General features: G+C 50.1%; 1 protein-coding gene across 2 annotated transcripts in view; it reads left to right on the plus strand.

Moving 5' to 3' along the window:
- The window catches only part of Zer1 (zyg-11 related cell cycle regulator), a 29277-nt gene extending 18299 nt beyond the window's left edge, over nucleotides 1–10978 (plus strand). For both annotated transcript variants that reach the window (XM_076845332.2, XM_076845331.2), the window contains exons 9-16: nucleotides 2972–3187; nucleotides 4049–4090; nucleotides 4191–4310; nucleotides 4955–5070; nucleotides 5378–5566; nucleotides 6432–6529; nucleotides 7327–7429; nucleotides 9404–10978. In XM_076845332.2, coding sequence (XP_076701447.1) covers nucleotides 2972–3187; nucleotides 4049–4090; nucleotides 4191–4310; nucleotides 4955–5070; nucleotides 5378–5566; nucleotides 6432–6529; nucleotides 7327–7429; nucleotides 9404–9461 — 942 coding nt within the window. In that variant the 3' untranslated portion in view covers nucleotides 9462–10978. The remainder of the gene's footprint in view (nucleotides 1–2971; nucleotides 3188–4048; nucleotides 4091–4190; nucleotides 4311–4954; nucleotides 5071–5377; nucleotides 5567–6431; nucleotides 6530–7326; nucleotides 7430–9403) is intronic.
- Nucleotides 10979–16833: the final 5855 nt, after the last annotated feature.

Consider the following 16833-nt stretch of genomic DNA (forward strand, 5'->3'; position numbering starts at 1 on the left):
GGAAAGTGGGGCTGGGCATATACCTGTACACAACTGTAATCCCAGTGACTAAGGAGGCTGAGGCAGGAGGATCAGATGCTTAAGGCCAGTGTCAGCAGTTTGGCGAGACTCTGTATTAAAATAAAATAAAAGAATATAGCTCAGTTGTAGAGCACCCCTGGGTTCAATCCCCAACACCAATAATAAAAATAATACACATATACACACACAGACACACATATGTACACCCTTATTTGATTAAGTAGAAATCAGAGGAAACTAAAATACTTTAGGAATAGGGTACTAGAAAAGTAACATATGGTCCAGCCACACAATGGGCTGTTATGATAGAATCCCTAGGTCCTGGGCTGGGCTGTGGCTCATGGGTAGAGTACTTGCCTAGTGTGTGGGAGGCACTGTGTTTGAGCCCCAGCACCACAGAAAAATAAATATAGGTATTGTGTCCATTTGCAACTAAATTTATTTTATTTTTTTATATTTATTTTTCAGTTTTAGGTGAACACAATATTTTATTTTTATGTGGTGCTGAGGATCGAACCCAGTGTCTCACACATGCTAGACGAGTGCTCTACCTCTGAGCTACAGCCCCAGCCCCATTTTCAACTCAATTAAAAAAAAAAAAAAAAAAAAGAATCTCTAGATCCTACATGGAAAAATGTCCACTTCCTCCCCCACAAATATATGTTTGAATTTTCATGATGGAAAAAATCTAGAAGGATGTGCACTATCATTAACAGTGATCATTTCTGGGGAATGAAATGGTAGACTTTTCTGCTCGGATAGCATTATATGAACTTTTTTGTGTGATGCTGGGGATCAAACCTAGGGCCTTGTGCATGTAAGGTAGGCACTCTACCAACAGCTATATCCCCAGCTCTATATGAATTTTTACAGCAAATAAGTATTACTTTTATAATTTCAACTTTTCTTAAATAAAAAAATAATAATAATAATGGGCCTGGCACCATGGCACACACCTGTAATCCCAGCAGATTGAGAGGCTGAGGCAGAAGGATCACAAGTTCAAAGCCAGCCTCAGCAATTTAGCGAGGCCCTATCTCATAATAAAAAAGGGCTGGGGATGTGTCTTAGTGGTAAAGCTCCCCTGGTTCAATCCTGTACCAAAAAGAAAAAATGGGAGGCTGCGGACAGTGGTGCACACATGTAATCCTAGTTACTCAAGGCTGAGGCAGGATCATGAATTAGAAGCCAACCTGAGCAATTTAGTGAGACCCTGTCTCAAAATAAACTTTAAAAAGGGTTGGTATGCTCGGTTATAGAACACTTGCCTAGCATGCATGAAGCCCTGGATTCCATCCTCAGCACCTCAAAAGAAAAAGTGTGTGTGTGTGTGTGTGTGTGTATGTGTGTGAGAGAGAGAGAGAGACAGACTGAGAGACAGAAAGAGAGAGAGAAGCTTGTTGGAGGAAAAAAACTATAAGTTAATCAAGGGTTATGTTCTCTAAATTACATGTTTAATAAACTATGGTGAACATCCAATACCTAATAAGAAAAAAGGAGGAAATTAGATGGTAAGGAAAACGTGCTGACACTATAAAACCACATGTAAACCTACAGACAGTGTGGAGAGCAACTGAGCATGTGGAGCAACCAGAGCCTCAGACACTGCTGCTAGGAGTATCGACTAGCATGGCCACTCCGAAGTTGGGCATTACCTAGTAAAGTTGAAGATATGCACACCGTGTGATCCAGAAGTCCCACCAGGCATGTGGGCCCTAGAGTAGCCCATGCCATGTACAGTACACTGTGTACAGTGGCCAACTGTGGAAGTCATGTAATCAGCAGAGGAATGGATGGCTCAACTGGAGTACCATTCAATGGAATACTATATTGCAATGAAGTGATCTTGCAAACTGTTGAGCAGAAAGAGCAAGGAGACCCAGGCGTAATGGAGCACTCCTGTAATCCCAGTGACTTAAAAGACTGAGGCAGGAGGATCACAAATTGAAGGTCAGCCTCAGCAAATTAGCAAGCCCCTGTCTTAAAATAAAAATGTTAAAAAAGGGTTGGGGCCATAGCTCAGTGGCAGAGCTCTTGCCTAGCATGTGTGAGGCACTGGTTTGAGCCTCAGCACCACATAAAAAATAAATTAATAAACAAAGATATGTGTGTCCCTCTACAACTAAAACAATATTAAAAAAAAAAAAAAGTTAAGGGGCTGGGGATGTGGCTCAAGCGGTAGCGCGCTCGCCTGCCATGCGTGCGGCCCGGGTTCAATCCTCAGCACCACATACAAACAAAGATGTTGTGTCCACCAATAACTAAAAAATAAATATTAAAAATTCTCTCTCTCTCTCCTCTCTCTTTAAAAAAAAAAAAAAAAAAAGTTAAAAAGGTCTGGGGCTGGGGCTTAGCAGTAGAGTGCTTGCCTAGCACGCGTGAGGCACTGGGTTTGATCCTCAACACCACAAAAAAATAAAGATTATTGTGTCCACCTACAACTAAAATATTAAAAAAAAAATAAAAAAGTTCTGGGGATGTAGCTTAGTGGTCCTGGGGATTGAACTGGGTTCAAAAACAACAACAACAAAAACCAGAAATGCAATAAGATGAAGAAATAAGAAGGGCTGGGCTGTAGGTCGGTAGAAGGGTGCCTGCCTAGCATTTAGGAGCCCTGGGTTCAATCCCTGGCACCACAGAAAGAAAGAGATTGACTAATTTCCTGGGCGGGGCTAGCTCTTATGGTCAGGAACCGACACATGGGGACTTTTGTTTTGGCAGTGTTGTTTCCTGACACAGGTGGTAGCTACCTGTGTGTTCGTTTTATAATTATAAAATCATGCACTTATGGTTCTTCTTGCATTCTTCTCTATGAGTATTTCTTCCAGAGAGCCTGGACCATCCAGCTCAGGTGACCTCATGCCTCCTGAGAGCACCCTGAGCCCTGCCCCTGAGCTCTGCTCCCAAGTCCAGCCCTGAACTTGCTCTGTTTGTCTCCCACCCTGCCCAGGTGCAGCGGAACTGCTGCCTGACCCTCTGCAACTTCAGCATCCCCGAGGAGCTGGAGTTCCAGTACCGCCGGGTCAATGAACTGCTGCTCAGCATTCTCAACCCCACCCGGCAGGATGAGTCCATCCAGCGCATCGCCGTGCACCTGTGCAACGCCCTGGTCTGCCAGGTGGACAATGACCACAAGGAAGCCGTGGGCAAGATGGGCTTTGTCGTGGTATGTGTGGCTTGCTTCTGCCTGTCACTGAGGAGCCCTGCCTGCCACACTCCATCATAGACCGTGTCGGGGGGGACTGAGGCTGGATGTGAGGAGTGGGGAAGAAGGTACATGGAGGCAGGAAGGATTTAGACTAGGCCAAGGAAAGCACTTCCTCCTCCCTTTTCTTTTTTTTCCGGTGCTGTGGAATCAAACCCAGACCCTTGGGCATGCTAAGCATGTCTCTCTCGCTGAGCTACGTCCCCAGCTCCTGGAAGAATTTCTTAGTGGTGAATGTTGCTTATGACTGTGGATTCCTCACCCTTCTCCCATCCCCTGCTGCTCATCTATCCGGTCCCACTTTACAAGTCATTGTTGCCTCCTCAGACCAGATTGGTGTTCCCATATACACCCAGCCAGATGAGGCCAGCACATTCTGCATGGGCCTCCCCTCCTCTGGCCCAGCTAGCTCTTGAGGGAGAAGCACGGTGCTTGTCTGGGGTCCCTGTGTCCACAGCACTTCCCCACCCAGGACAAGCCACTCCTCTCCTGGGCCAGGAGCCAGTTGAGGAGCATAGAGAAGGCTGACAAGGATTCCCCTCCTCTCCCATTTTGCTGAGGAAGCACAGGCTACTAGAGGGAAGGCCGTGGCCAAAGTCACAGTGAGTCAGCTCAGGGCTGGGACCCGCACCCGGGCTTCCTGGTGCCAAGTTCCAAGCACTTGTGCTTCCTGAGCCTTCCAGTAGCCTCCCAGGGCCATATGGAGATTTGATCTTGTTGGGATGTGTTGGTCAAGAACGGATCACCAGCTCTCTTCTCCATTTCTGGGGGCAAGCTCGTTTGGAGCCCGGCCCTCTGGCAAGTTCCTTCTTCCACCCACAGACCATGCTGAAGCTGATCCAGAAGAAGCTGCTGGACAAGATAGTAAGTCGGGTCTTCAGGAGCCACTCCACCCTTCCCCCAGCCCAGAGGGAAAGGAATGTCCCTGTGTTGTCCAGGTGCTGAGCCCTGCCCCTCCTCCCAGTGTGACCAGGTGATGGAGTTTTCCTGGAGCGCCCTGTGGAACATCACAGATGAGACGCCTGACAACTGCGAGATGTTCCTCAATTTCAATGGCATGAAGCTCTTCCTCGACTGCCTGAAGGTAGGGTCCACCTTGCAGTGCGGGTGCCCCTGGTGGCTGTGCAACGCTCTCCTGACCCTAGGCTCCCCCAGCTAGACCCATTAACACTCCTCATGGACTCCCACGGGCCACCTCATGGGCCCCACAGCCCAGGATTGGCTGGGAACAGGGCAAGACCCCCCCCTCACCTGCTTGGTCTGGCTGGGACTCTTTAGGGCCCTCCTCCCACCTCCATGGGAAACCCAGCCCCATCTTCTTTCCCAGCCATCATTTCTCAGGTTGCCCACGCTGGCTGGAGTCCATCATGGCATCAACTGGACAGAATTCTGTCCAGTAGGACGATCTGTCAGCCTAAAAGCAGGCTCTGATCCTCACTCTAGAGTTCAAGGGCATCCCAGAAACGAATATTCTGAGCCTTGGTAAATGGAACCATGTTTGTTGAGAGCTCAGATCTCTTCTCAGCCTTTGTCTCATATAAGGATCCTCCACTTTTAATCCCTCATTGAGAGTGCCAGCTGCCCTGGGTCCACTGGAAAGCAGGAGGCCTATGGTAACCCCTTTGTCTAGTTGGAATGGCCAGATAGATGCCCGCAAGCTTTCAGGTTAATGCGCCAGAAACTAAGTGATTAAGTGCTAACTGGCTGCAATGGCTCTCATTTTGCCAGGAATTCCCAGAAAAGCAGGAACTGCATCGAAATATGCTGGGACTCTTGGGGAATGTGGCAGAGGTGAAGGAGCTGCGGCCTCAGCTAATGACTTCCCAGTTCATCAGCGTCTTCAGGTTGCCTTTCCCTTTTTGCCTTGGCTGCCGGGATACTTAGAACTATGGTCTGTTCGGTTGCCACACTGTTTCTGGCCTAGGTTTCTGTTACAAATGTCGCCTTCCCGCTGTAATGTGTTTCTTATTCTTTCAACTTTCTACAAATGATCCTCTTGTAACTCTCTTAAGTAACCTCAAATCCCTTTAGAAGGAGTGTGAGTATAAACAAGTGACAAAGAAGTAAATAGTAACCTTGGCATCTGGTTCCTAAGTGGCAACCCCTTGGCAGTATGGGAAGAGGGACCGGGGCTCCATTTCTTTCTGGCAGCAACCTGCTGGAGAGCAAGGCTGATGGCATCGAGGTCTCCTACAACGCCTGTGGTGTCCTTTCCCACATCATGTTTGACGGGCCCGAGGCCTGGGGCGTCTGTGAGCCGCAACGGGAGGAGGTGGAGGAGCGCATGTGGGCAGCCATCCAGAGCTGGGACATCAACTCCCGGAGGAATATCAACTACAGGTGCGGTGTAGCCCGGGAGGTGCAGGCAGGATGTTGTCCCCACAGGTCTGGCCAGAGTCTGCCTTCCTCCTAGTCCTCCACGGGGTTTTGTTCTTACTCCTTGAGGTACAGCCACACACAGCCAAGGGCACAGAGGACATGGACCACTTGTGCCGCCTGGTGCTCTTCGCCTGTGCTCCATGGGGCATCATGCTCGCGCTCCCTGGAACCCCGCCGCTGGCCTTCGGGCCCCCTCTTCCCGCAGCTTTTCTAGGCACACATGTCATTCCTTCCAGTCCCGCTGGCGTCAGCTGCTACTGCACTATGACAGCATCACCAGTGACCAGGCTGGTCTCCCTCACCGCCATATGATTGAGTCACTTGCTTTGTGCCGCGCTGTCCCGGTGGACGGATACGTTGGGCATGCATAGTGGAGGGTCGGGATCACACCAGCAGCTCTGCTGAGGCCCCAAGTACTACAGCTCCCGGGTGGGGTGGGGTGGGGTGCCGGCCCTGAGCTTTTCCTGGTATCTTTTTTGGGGGCTTTTGAACCATAACTTCAGGTTGGCCCACGCATGACCCTGGGAGGAGGTGCGGTCATTCTTTCTTCTGCTTCCTACTTTGCTTTTCCCCTCCCCACCCCACGTTGGACCCCTGTGCTGAGCTCCTCAGCTTTCTGCCCCACCCGACTTATGGCCTCCTGCCTCCCTCTCGGGCTCTTAGAAGTTCCTTGGTGGAGCTTGCAGTGAGGTAAAGGGCCAGCTCTGCCTCTCCCTGGCATCTTACCCTTGTTTGTCCTAAGGACCCTTCAGGGTGGAGAAGCCTCAGACAAGAAAAGCTTTACCCCCACTCCCCGGCAGAAATGACTTTGGTTTCTCTTCCTCAGGTCCTTTGAGCCAATTCTCCGCCTCCTTCCCCAGGGCATCTCTCCTGTCAGCCAGCACTGGGCAACCTGGGCCCTGTACAACCTCGTGTCTGTCTACCGTGAGTGCCTACTACCCCTGGTCCCACCACTCACCCCCCTGAGAGCAGAGTGGCCCCCGGGAGCACTAGGAGAGCTGGGTGGCACTGGGCCTCAGAGCAGAGCCTCCTGCTCTCCAGCACTGTGCGATGCCAGCAAGATGGCTGTCCCCTGCCAGGTCACCAGAAGACAGCCACCAGTCAGCTTTCTGAACCTTTCTGCCCCAGTATGAGTGAACAATCAAAACCTACCTGCTTCTGCACCCACAGTGGTGTGTTGTACATAAATACAGGCCCCTGAGCTAGTGCAGGGGCCATGCCTGTGATCCCAAGGGTTCTGGAGGTTGAGGCAGGAGGATGGCAGGTTCAAGGCCAGCCTCAGCAAATTAGGGAAACCCTGGCTCAAAAAAGACTGGGGCTGTAGCTCAGTGGTAGAGCACCCCTGGGTTCAATCCCTAGTGACAAAACAGGGCTCTGGGTCTGCTAGATCCAAACACCCAGGGGCCGGGAATCAACCAACCTTCACAGCAGCTCCCTCTGTGTGGGCCACTGATTTGGGTGATATTGTCACTGAACAAGCACTGGGGGAAAAAATGCAGCCACACTGAAGCATAGCAGGGAAGTCTTTCCAGGGAGTCACCACTGCCTTGCAGGTGGACACAGTTCCACCCACTAGGCCAGGCAAATGTGGCTTGTCCCTGCTCCCAGCAGGGCCCTTCCAGCTAGCCGCCCGCTTCAGGTAGTCCTCAAAGCAAGGGTGGGTTTCTGGTACAGGCTGATGAAAGAGCCTCCCTGCCATCAGCTGTCTGCCCTACTCACAGCCGACAAGTACTGCCCCCTGCTGGTCAGAGAAGGTGGAATGCCCCTTCTGAGGGACGTGATCAAGATGGCAACTGCAAGGCAGGAGACCAAGGAAATGGCCCGGTAAGAGACCAGCAGTGTCCTGCTGCCTGGAACCTTGATGTGGGGCGTGAGGGACACAGTGGGCCCCTCTGCTGGTTAGAAATAGCCAAGTTCCCAGGGGCCACTCAGGGTCATTTCAGCCACAATATGCTGGGAAACCAGATGGTAGAGCTCGGAGTAGAGCCTGCTGCCCTTATTTGTGAGCTTAGTCTTCTTTCAGTCCCAACAAATTCCACCCTTTATGTCCAGGCACTACCAAGTAAATTATATTTTTGGCCAAAGACATTGCAAAAGAAAAGGACAAAGTGTGGGAAGGTACATTCCATCAATTAGATGGCAGAAGGCGAGTGAACTTCTCTGAAGGTGAATGAGAGTCACGATAAAAGAAAAAAGCATTGCCTGTGTTGGGCGGGAGATGCAGCTCGCTGGCAGATCACTTGCCTAATGTGTGTGGAGCCCTGGGTTCAAACCCCAGCACCGCAGACATGTTGATGTGAAGGTCGTGGACGTGCCAGACTCAGCAGCTTCAGTTGCTGTGCAGGTTCCATTGCTGGGTCTGAAACATCAGTTCCGATTCTCCCATCAACCTGTGTCCCAGAAACACTCAAGGGTGTATGTGTCAGAACCAGCCATGACAACCTTCCTGAATCCAAGATCCTTTCCAGAAGGGAGTGCAGTCCAGTCTACATCTGGACTCCTGTTCTGAACGTGGGGTAGAGTAGAAGGAAACCTGGAGAGACTAGGCCTGGTGCGCAGAGCTCCCAGACAATGACGCCCCCGGCCAGAGCCAGCAACTGGTTCTGCCAGTGTTTCTGGAGAAAGCGCTACCTAAACATTAATTGACAGATTTGTTTTGAGTTTGGGAGTGGTGAAATGAGTGGTTCTCAAACTTAACTCCCCAAAAAATCACGAGGAAAATTTGTTTAAAATTTGGGCTGGGGGTATGGCTCAATGGCAGAGCACTTGTCTTGATGTGAGAGGCACTGGGTTTGATCCTCAGCACCATATAAAAACAGATAAACAAAGATATTGTGTCCATGTATAACTTTTAAAAATTTTTTAAATAAAATAGAGAAGCCCAGCTAGGTGCAGTGGTGCACACCTGTAATCCCAGCGACTCAGGAGATAGAGACTTGAGACCAGCCTGGGCAACGTAATGAGACCCTAAGCACCTTAGCGAGACCCTGTCTCAAAATTAAAAAGAGCTGGGGATGAGGCTCAGTGGTTAAGTGCCCCTGAGTTGAATCCCCAGTACACCCCTACCTACAAAAAAAAGGCCTTTTTGTTTTGTAGTGCATTTAGGAAATACAGTAAACAGGGATCCCAGGATATTTGAAAAACACACATACACACACATACAGACACATCCATATTGAGATACAATTAAAAAAAGAAAAAGGAAAAGAAAAGAACTGGATAAGCCTGGCCAGTAAACTGGGCGTGCAGGAAAAGGCCTCAGCGCTCCTGCCCCACTCTGGGCCTTTCCCCTGAAGAGGCCTGTTAGTGCATGGGGTTCCCCGTTAACATGGGAGTCTGCAGGGAGCCCCTAGCCCAGAGGCTTTGTGTTGAATGGGCAAGCTGTCTAGGGTCCAGGTGGCACCTGACAGCAGTGGGCAGCAGTTCCCAGGGGTCAGGCTGGAGCACACAGCTTCCTCACCTAGCCTGGGCCTGCTGCCGGGACAGAGCATCTGGTTTCTGGGTGTGCAGCTACTTGAGAACCTCTGGTAGACCTGAGGAATGAGGAAGGTACTGCCGAGGAGAGGGACAGGGGGCTTGGGAGGTGAGCTGTCCGTGGTGCCGTGGGGCTGAGGGTGGTCAGGAGCAGAGGAAGCGGAGAGGGGAGCCTGGGTGATTCGTGGCAGGGAAACCTCTTCCTGGGTGTTTCTCCATCCACCTTGTGCCCTTCGTTCGGTCAGCGCTGCATGGCCCCTGTTGACCAGCTGCAGGTCTCCAGGACCCACCTGCACCCTCCAACCCTCTCCCCCCTGTCTGCAGCAAGGTGATTGAGCACTGCAGCAACTTTAAAGAGGAGAACATGGACACGTCCAGATAGAGGTCTCAGCCTGTAGACGCCACTGCTCGGACCACAGGCCCGGAGCAGCCTCACGTGGCCCAGCTGGCAGGTCCCTCCAGGAGCCTCCCACGTGACAAAGACAGAGGGGACTTTTGCACAACCGACGCTTTTCCTTAACATTAGTGAGATATATATATATATATTATATATATATACATATATATATATTATTTTTTTGGTTAGGAAGTGTGAAGTTTTGTGTGTATGATTTCTGTACAAAAACAAAAGAAACCTCCCTGAATTCTTGCCACTTCCTTGGCCATTCTCACCCTGACTCTAAGCCTTCATTGCTGCCACACTCACTCCTACCCCAGCCAGACTACATGCCTCTAACGTTGTGAGTGTCCCATCCTTTCCTGGTGACCTCAACCCTGGCCGGCCTCCCTTCTGTCTGGAGAGGAGTCCGCGTGGGTCAGCCTGCTCCAGCATCCTAAGCCACACACCCAGGCCTGACAACCCCACTGGGCTCCTGGGCATGGCTGATGGAGTGTGGGGATTAAAACTGTCCCCATTGGGTCTCCCAGAAGCCTTGGTGCTCCCGGCTGTGGGCCATCAGGGGCAGGACAGTGAGTGGCTCCCAGGCCTAGGGCCAGGCTGCCCCTGCTCCCAAGGCCCCACCCTCTGGCCAGGCCTGCTGCGGCCATGCTGCTATGGAGACTGCTTCTGCGTCTCCCACCAGGCCCCAGGCTGTTGAAGGCCCCAGCCCAGGGATGGCCAGAACTCGGGGGCAGATTCTACTGCCCCTCCTGCCAAACACATCCCATTCCTGCCCAGCTCTGGAAGCCAGCACCTTCTGGGGCCAGGGCCTTGCTCCCACTCTCCACAGCCCTCATTTGCCCATAAGCTCCCAAGGTGCCCAGGCACCCCCACCAGCAGAACTGAACCTGCCTCATTCACCCCTGCCTGCCCGCTCCCAGAGGACCCCACAACTCTCCGAGGCAGGAGGTCCCCACTTTAGCCCTACACAGTGACAGCAGGCAGCCACCTCCAGACCAGCACTGGGACAGGCTGTACCTGGGAAACCTCTGTGCTGTGTTGCAGACCCCATGAGAGGCTGCTGCGTCTCCATACCTTGTGTATCCCCTGCTCCAACTCGGAGTTGCTTCTCATCGGACATACGGGTGGCGGGCCACGGGGAACAAGAGACCTGGGGCAGAGCCAACCCTGGAGGCGGCCTTCCTCCTTGGCCCTGTTTTGGATTCTCCTGGCTTTTCTACCTCCAGGTAGAGCAGACCAGGCAGCCTTAGGGAGACGTAACTGGCCCTTTTCTCCCTGAGTCTTTCCCTCCAGGCCCTGGGAAGGGGGCTCACCCCTGTTCCCTCCAGTGTGGCAGATGGCCACCTTGGCTCCTTCCTTCCATCCCAGGCCCCAACAGCCCCATCCAGACCCGGGGCAGAGCTCACTCATATCGCATTGCTTTCTCAGCCTGGGGCCTGGGGAAATGTCTGTACTTTGGGATGTCACAGAAATACATTTTTGTGCAAAGTGCAGCAGAACAGAGTGTCTTTGTTTTTTTGTTGTTGTTTGTTTGTTTTAAGAGCGTCTTTCTTGCAGAGGGGTTGAGAGTGCTGGCCTGGGGGGCATCTTGGCAGGGGTCTGGAATGTGGCTAGCTTTGTGGTAGGGAGGGCTGTGTCTGGGGATTTATGCCCCGTCCTAGGAACAAATCAACTGCAGGTTGGGGACAGGTGGCAGGTTGAGGGTAGAATATATGTTTCCTTCACATTTTTGTCACATCCATGTCTAGACACCCAGGTCAAGGCTGGCCATTGACCAACAGGGCCCCTGCCCAGATGAGACAGACCGTTGGTAAACAGGAGGTCACAACCCTGTGGGACCCCTGGGAGAAGGCACCTCCTGCCGACTGCTAGGTGTGGACATGGGTCCAGAAGACCAGAGGCAGCTGGCTGCGGTGCTGAGGGCAGGGAGCCAGCGCCTGCTCCCTGAGGAGCCCGCAGGCTTCTCCCAAGAGGAGACAGCTGAGCTGACCCAGCAGAAAGACGGAGCCCGCCTGGGGTCCTAGGCATCCTAGATGGGGGACCCGCCAGGGAGAAGAGTGGCATGAAAGGAGCAAGGGTGGCAGCAGGAGGGGAGGGGAAGTAGCTGATCCACAGTGAGGCGGCCAGGCTCCGACACTGTCCAGAGAGTCCTGGGTACATCCAGGTTCTTTCCTTCCCTGAGGTGCCAGTGGGAATAGCAGACGATAGGGTCACACTCCTACAGGCCATGGTGAGGTGTGGCCCTAGTCTCCATGTGAGGCAAGGCACTGGAGGCTGAGACAGAGCACCAACACCAACATTCCAGGAGCTGAGGGTGCCTCCTGCATCCTCCTCATCCCTGGCACAGGTTTCTCTCTTCCCAGGGAAGAGTCCCTGTGCTGCCAGGCACAGTGGCGCACATCTGTAATCCAGCCGTTCAGGAGGCTGATGCAGGAGGATTGCAAGTTCAAAGGCAGCCTCAGCAACTTAGCAGGGGCCTAACAGGTCAGAGAGGCCCTGCCTCTAAATATATATATATAATTTTTTTTTAAAGGGCTGGGGATATTGCTCAGTGGTTAAGCGCCCCTGCTGCTAGCCATCCATCAGGTCTGGGGAGAAAGGGTATCAGCAACAGAGGTTTGCCTTGGAATCCTGGTGCATGATCCATTTGTGGGAGGGAATTGGGTACCATCTGCCAGGTGCTTGCCAGTGACCGCTGGCACTGCGGAGCCTTTCTTCTGTGTGCCAGGCCCTTTGCCGTGAGCTTTGTGTACACTATTCTTCCAAGTAGTCCTCACAGATAGGGATGCTGAGATGCCGAGAGGCAGAGTGGCTCCTTGCCTCAGGTAGCCACAGTAGAGGAGGGAAACACAAGTTCCCCAGATACGCCAGGCACCACTCCCCCGGCCCCCCAGCCCCAGCACCTACTATTTCCTGCACACCCCATCACAGTGCCTGTGACTTCATGGGGCTGAAGTTACTTTGCGTCTTGTGCTAAAATGCAAGCAACAGGCAACGTTAAGGCTCTGCTGGGGCACAGCCCAGAACCCTGCACATGGGGATGCTCATTTAAAATTTGCTGGACTGGGGGCTGGGGCTGTAGCTCAGTGGCAGAGCACTCGCCTAGCATGTATGAGCACTGGGTTCGATCCTCAGCACCAAATCAAAAATAAATAAATAAAATAAAGGCATTCTGTCCATCTATAATTATAAATTAAAAAAAAAAACTTGCTGGATGGGCTGGGGTTATAGTTCAGTGGTAGAGCACTTGCCTAGCACATTTGAGGCACTGTGTTCAATTCTCAGCATCACATAAAATTAATAAAATAAATTGTATTGTGTATACAATACATATATAAATGTATTGTATCCATACATAAATAAATGTATCCATCTACAACTACCAAATATTAAAACAAAAATTGGGCTGGGATTGTGGCTCAGCAGTAGAGTGCTCACCTAGCATGTGTGAGGCCCTGGGTTCAACCCTCAGCACCACATAAAAACAAAATAAAAGATATTGTGTCCACCTACAACTAAAAAATAATAAATATTTTTTTAAAAAACACTTGCTGGATGAGTGGAAAACAGGGTAGTGTCTGGGCTGCTATAACAAAACAGACTGGTAAGCACTAAAGAATAGATATTGAGGCTGGATGCTGTGGCGCACACCTATAATCTCAGCAATTTGGGAGGCTGAGGCAGGAGGCTCACAAGTTTGAGCCTCACCTCAGCAACTTTTTTGAGACCCTGTCTCAAAAAAAAAAAAAAAAAAAAAAAAGGCTGGAAATATAGCTTAGTGGCAAAGCATCCTTGGGTTCAGTCTTCATTACAAAACAAAAAATGGGGGCATGGTGGCGTGCACACCTATCATCCCAGCAACTCAAGAGACTGAGGCAGGAGGACTCTGAAGCCAACCTCAGAAAGTTAGCAAGACCCTGTCTCAAAATAAAAAATAAAATGGGCTGGGCATGTGGCTCAGTGATACAGTGTCCCTGGCTCCCCTCCCCAGTACAAGGAAGGAAAGAAGGAAAGAAGGAAGGAAGGAAGGGGCTGAGCAGTGACCTGTGCCAGTATCCCAGCTACTATGAAGGCTGAGGAAGGAGGATCACTTGAGCCCAGGAGTTTGATGCAGCCTGGACAACAGAGCAAGAGCCCACCTAAAAAAATAAATAGGAGCTAGGATTGTGGCTCAGTAGTAGAGTGCTAGCCTAGCATGTGTGAGGCACTGGGTTTGATCCTCAGCACCACATAAAAATAAACAAAATAAAGGTATTGTGTCCATATACAACCAAAAAAGAAAGTCTTAAAAAAAATAAGTAAAACAAAGGTATTGTATCCATGTTCAATTAATTTTTTTAAAAATAAGAACAGAATTTTATTTCTCAATTCTGGAGGCTGGGAAGTCCAAGATCAAGACGGCAGCAAGAAGACTGGTATCTGATGCTTCCAAGATGATGCCTGAATCCTCCAGAGAGGAGGAGTGTCATGCCCTCCTGTCCTCACAGGGCAGGTCAGAGCAGAAGGGCAAAGGGGCTAAGCTAGTTGCCTCCAGCCCTTTGACAAGGTACTAATCCAATTCATGAGGGTGGAGCCCCCATGATTTAATCACTTTCCCAGGGTCCCACTTCTTAATACCATCACCAAAGTAGCTGAATTTCAACACATGAATTTTGGGGGAGACACATCCAAAGCCAGCTTTGGAATATTTGCTACAACTCAGGGTCTAATCTGATGTTTCACTGGTGAAGAAATCATATTTTTCCAGTTGGGGTCCTCAAACATGACCCACTTCTTCAAAAGAAGACTAATGTCTCAACCAGAGAGTCATTTTGCAGAGCTCCATGAGAATTGTGATCTCCCCTGGGAATCAGAATCAGTGCAAATTTCTATATGAAGTTCAATAGCAAGCAAAAGATGTTCAAGATACAACCTTCATGCAAGAGGGCTAAGGGGGCCCAGGCTAGGATCATCAAAGTAGACCCACTGGATGCCCCCCAGCCACTTTTTTTTTCCCCCATTTCTGTGGTGCTGAAGATGGAACCCAGGACCTTGTGCATGGTAGGCAAGGGCTCTATCAACGAGCCACACCCCAGCTCCTGATTTCTTCTTATCTCTGCCCCAGTAAAATACAAGCTCCACGAAGGCAGAGCTCATTCTGAACTCTGGCTTGGTTCAGATGTTTCAGGTGCAGGCAGCAGAGACCCACCTTGGAGTGCAGCTGGGCTCCCAGAATGAGGACCAGCTGGAACTCCAGGCCTCAGAAGGAACACACACGGGAATGGCCTGGGGGCTGTTCTCCCAAGGGCTTTGCCATCAGTGTGACAGATCAGTCCCAGCTGCTTCCTTTCTAGTTCAGAGTCTGGGCTCCAGGAGAGACAAGCCAGCTTGCTATGCTCTGCCTCTTCCTGACAGGGCCTCAACCTTGGTCTATAAAAACAACAGACTCTTGGGCTGGGATTGTGGCTCAGGGGTAGAGCGCTCCCCAGCGTGCGAGGCCCTGGATTCAATCCTCAGCACTACATAAAAATAAAGAAATAAAATAAAGATATTGAGTCCAACTACAACTAAAAAAACAAACAAAAAAAAACCCTACTCTTTTTTTTTTTTTTTTTAAGAGAGAGTGGAGAGAGAGAGAGAGAGAGAGACAGAGAATTTTAATATTTATTTTTTTTTAATTATCGGCGGATACAACATCTTTGTTTGTATGTGGTGCTGAGGATCGCGCATGCCAGGCGAGCGCGCTACCGCTTGAGCCACATCCCCAGCCCCCCCTACTGACTCTTAACCCACATGATTTTATTCACTCCCCTCCCTGACAAACATTAACATAGTGTCTAACATCTCAAGGTCGCATCCCTAGGACAGCCAACCCTAGATCCCTTTAACTGCCTGCATAGGAAAGCTCAAGGCTGCCAAAAGAACTTGAGTTTTTCCTCGACAATACCAGGCACCAGAACCCCTGCCCTGCAAGACCCTCAGAGCATTACTGAAAGGGTTTATGATGGTGAATCCTTCCTCTGTGCCTTTATAAATGTGAATCTATCTCCTACAACTCAGGAGAGGCATTCTCAAGAACCAGAGAGCTGCTCCTCTGAAATGCGATCTGCAGAGGCCACCTGACTCCACCCTTACAGACACAGGGCTAGTCTCTCAGCATCAGCATTGACCAAGACTTTGCCATTTTTCATTTCCCTGACTGCTCAAATCCCCTAGGTTCCCTTTCCTTACTCCCTCATCTACCTTTTGTTTTTATTTATTTACTACTGCAGTACTGGTGCCTGGACCCAGGGCCTTGCACATGCTGGGCAAGTACTCTGCCATTGAGCTACACTCCTAGTCCTGTTTTATTTTATTTATTTATTTTTTATTTACTTATTTATTTTTTGGTACTGGAGATTAAACTCATGGGCATTTAACCACTGAGCCACATGCGCAGCCATTTTTTATATTTTATCTACCAACAAGGTCTCACTGAGTTGCTTAGGACCTTACTAAGTTGCTGAGGCTGGCTTTGAACTTGCAATCCTGCCTAAGCTGCCCAAGCCTCCCAAACTGCTGGGATTACAGGCATGTGCCACTGCACCTGGCTGTTTTTAGTTTTATTTAGGGTCTTGCTAAGATGCTCAGGTTGGCCTTGAACTTGGGATCTTGCCTCAAATTCCTGAGTCGCTGGCTCATTCTACCTTTTAAATGTCAGGGTACACAAATAGAAGTTGAGTTAGTTCACATTGGGTCCTCTTCCATGTTGCAATGGTATAACACTGATCAAAATCTATCCTAGGGGCTGGGGATTACAGCTCAGTGGTACAGCGCCTGCCTGGCATGTGTGAGGCACTGGGCTTGATCCTCAGCACTACATAAAAACAAAATAAACATTAAAAAAAATCCTAACTCTTTAGTTGATCAGCTTGTCATCAACATAATGCCTTACTCATAAAAGCCTGAGAACTAGAGGCTGGGGTTGTGGCTCAGTGGTAGTGTGCTCGCCTAGCATGTGTGACGCACTGGGTGCAATCCTCAGCACCACATAAAAATAAAGACAATAAAGTCCATCAACAACTAATATATACATATATATATATATATATTTTTTTTTTAAAGCCTGAGAATTATCTGTTGATTGGATAATGTAATAGAGCTCTCCACTGGGCACATTAAGTAACATACCCATCACAGTAATCAAGACTGAGTTGCAAGTGACAGACACCCAACTTGAACTGACCAGGATAGTCAAGGTGGGAAATTCATTGATGAACGCAAGGGGCAACTTAGAGACAATAACAGCTTCAGGCATAGCTGGATCCAGAGGGGGAGGGAAAATTCTAAGACTCACTCTTTCTTTTAATGCTGCTTATATTCATGTCCCTATAAG

Source organism: Callospermophilus lateralis, chromosome 2, assembly GCF_048772815.1.
Source record: "Callospermophilus lateralis isolate mCalLat2 chromosome 2, mCalLat2.hap1, whole genome shotgun sequence".
Classification (NCBI taxonomy): domain Eukaryota; kingdom Metazoa; phylum Chordata; class Mammalia; order Rodentia; family Sciuridae; genus Callospermophilus; species Callospermophilus lateralis.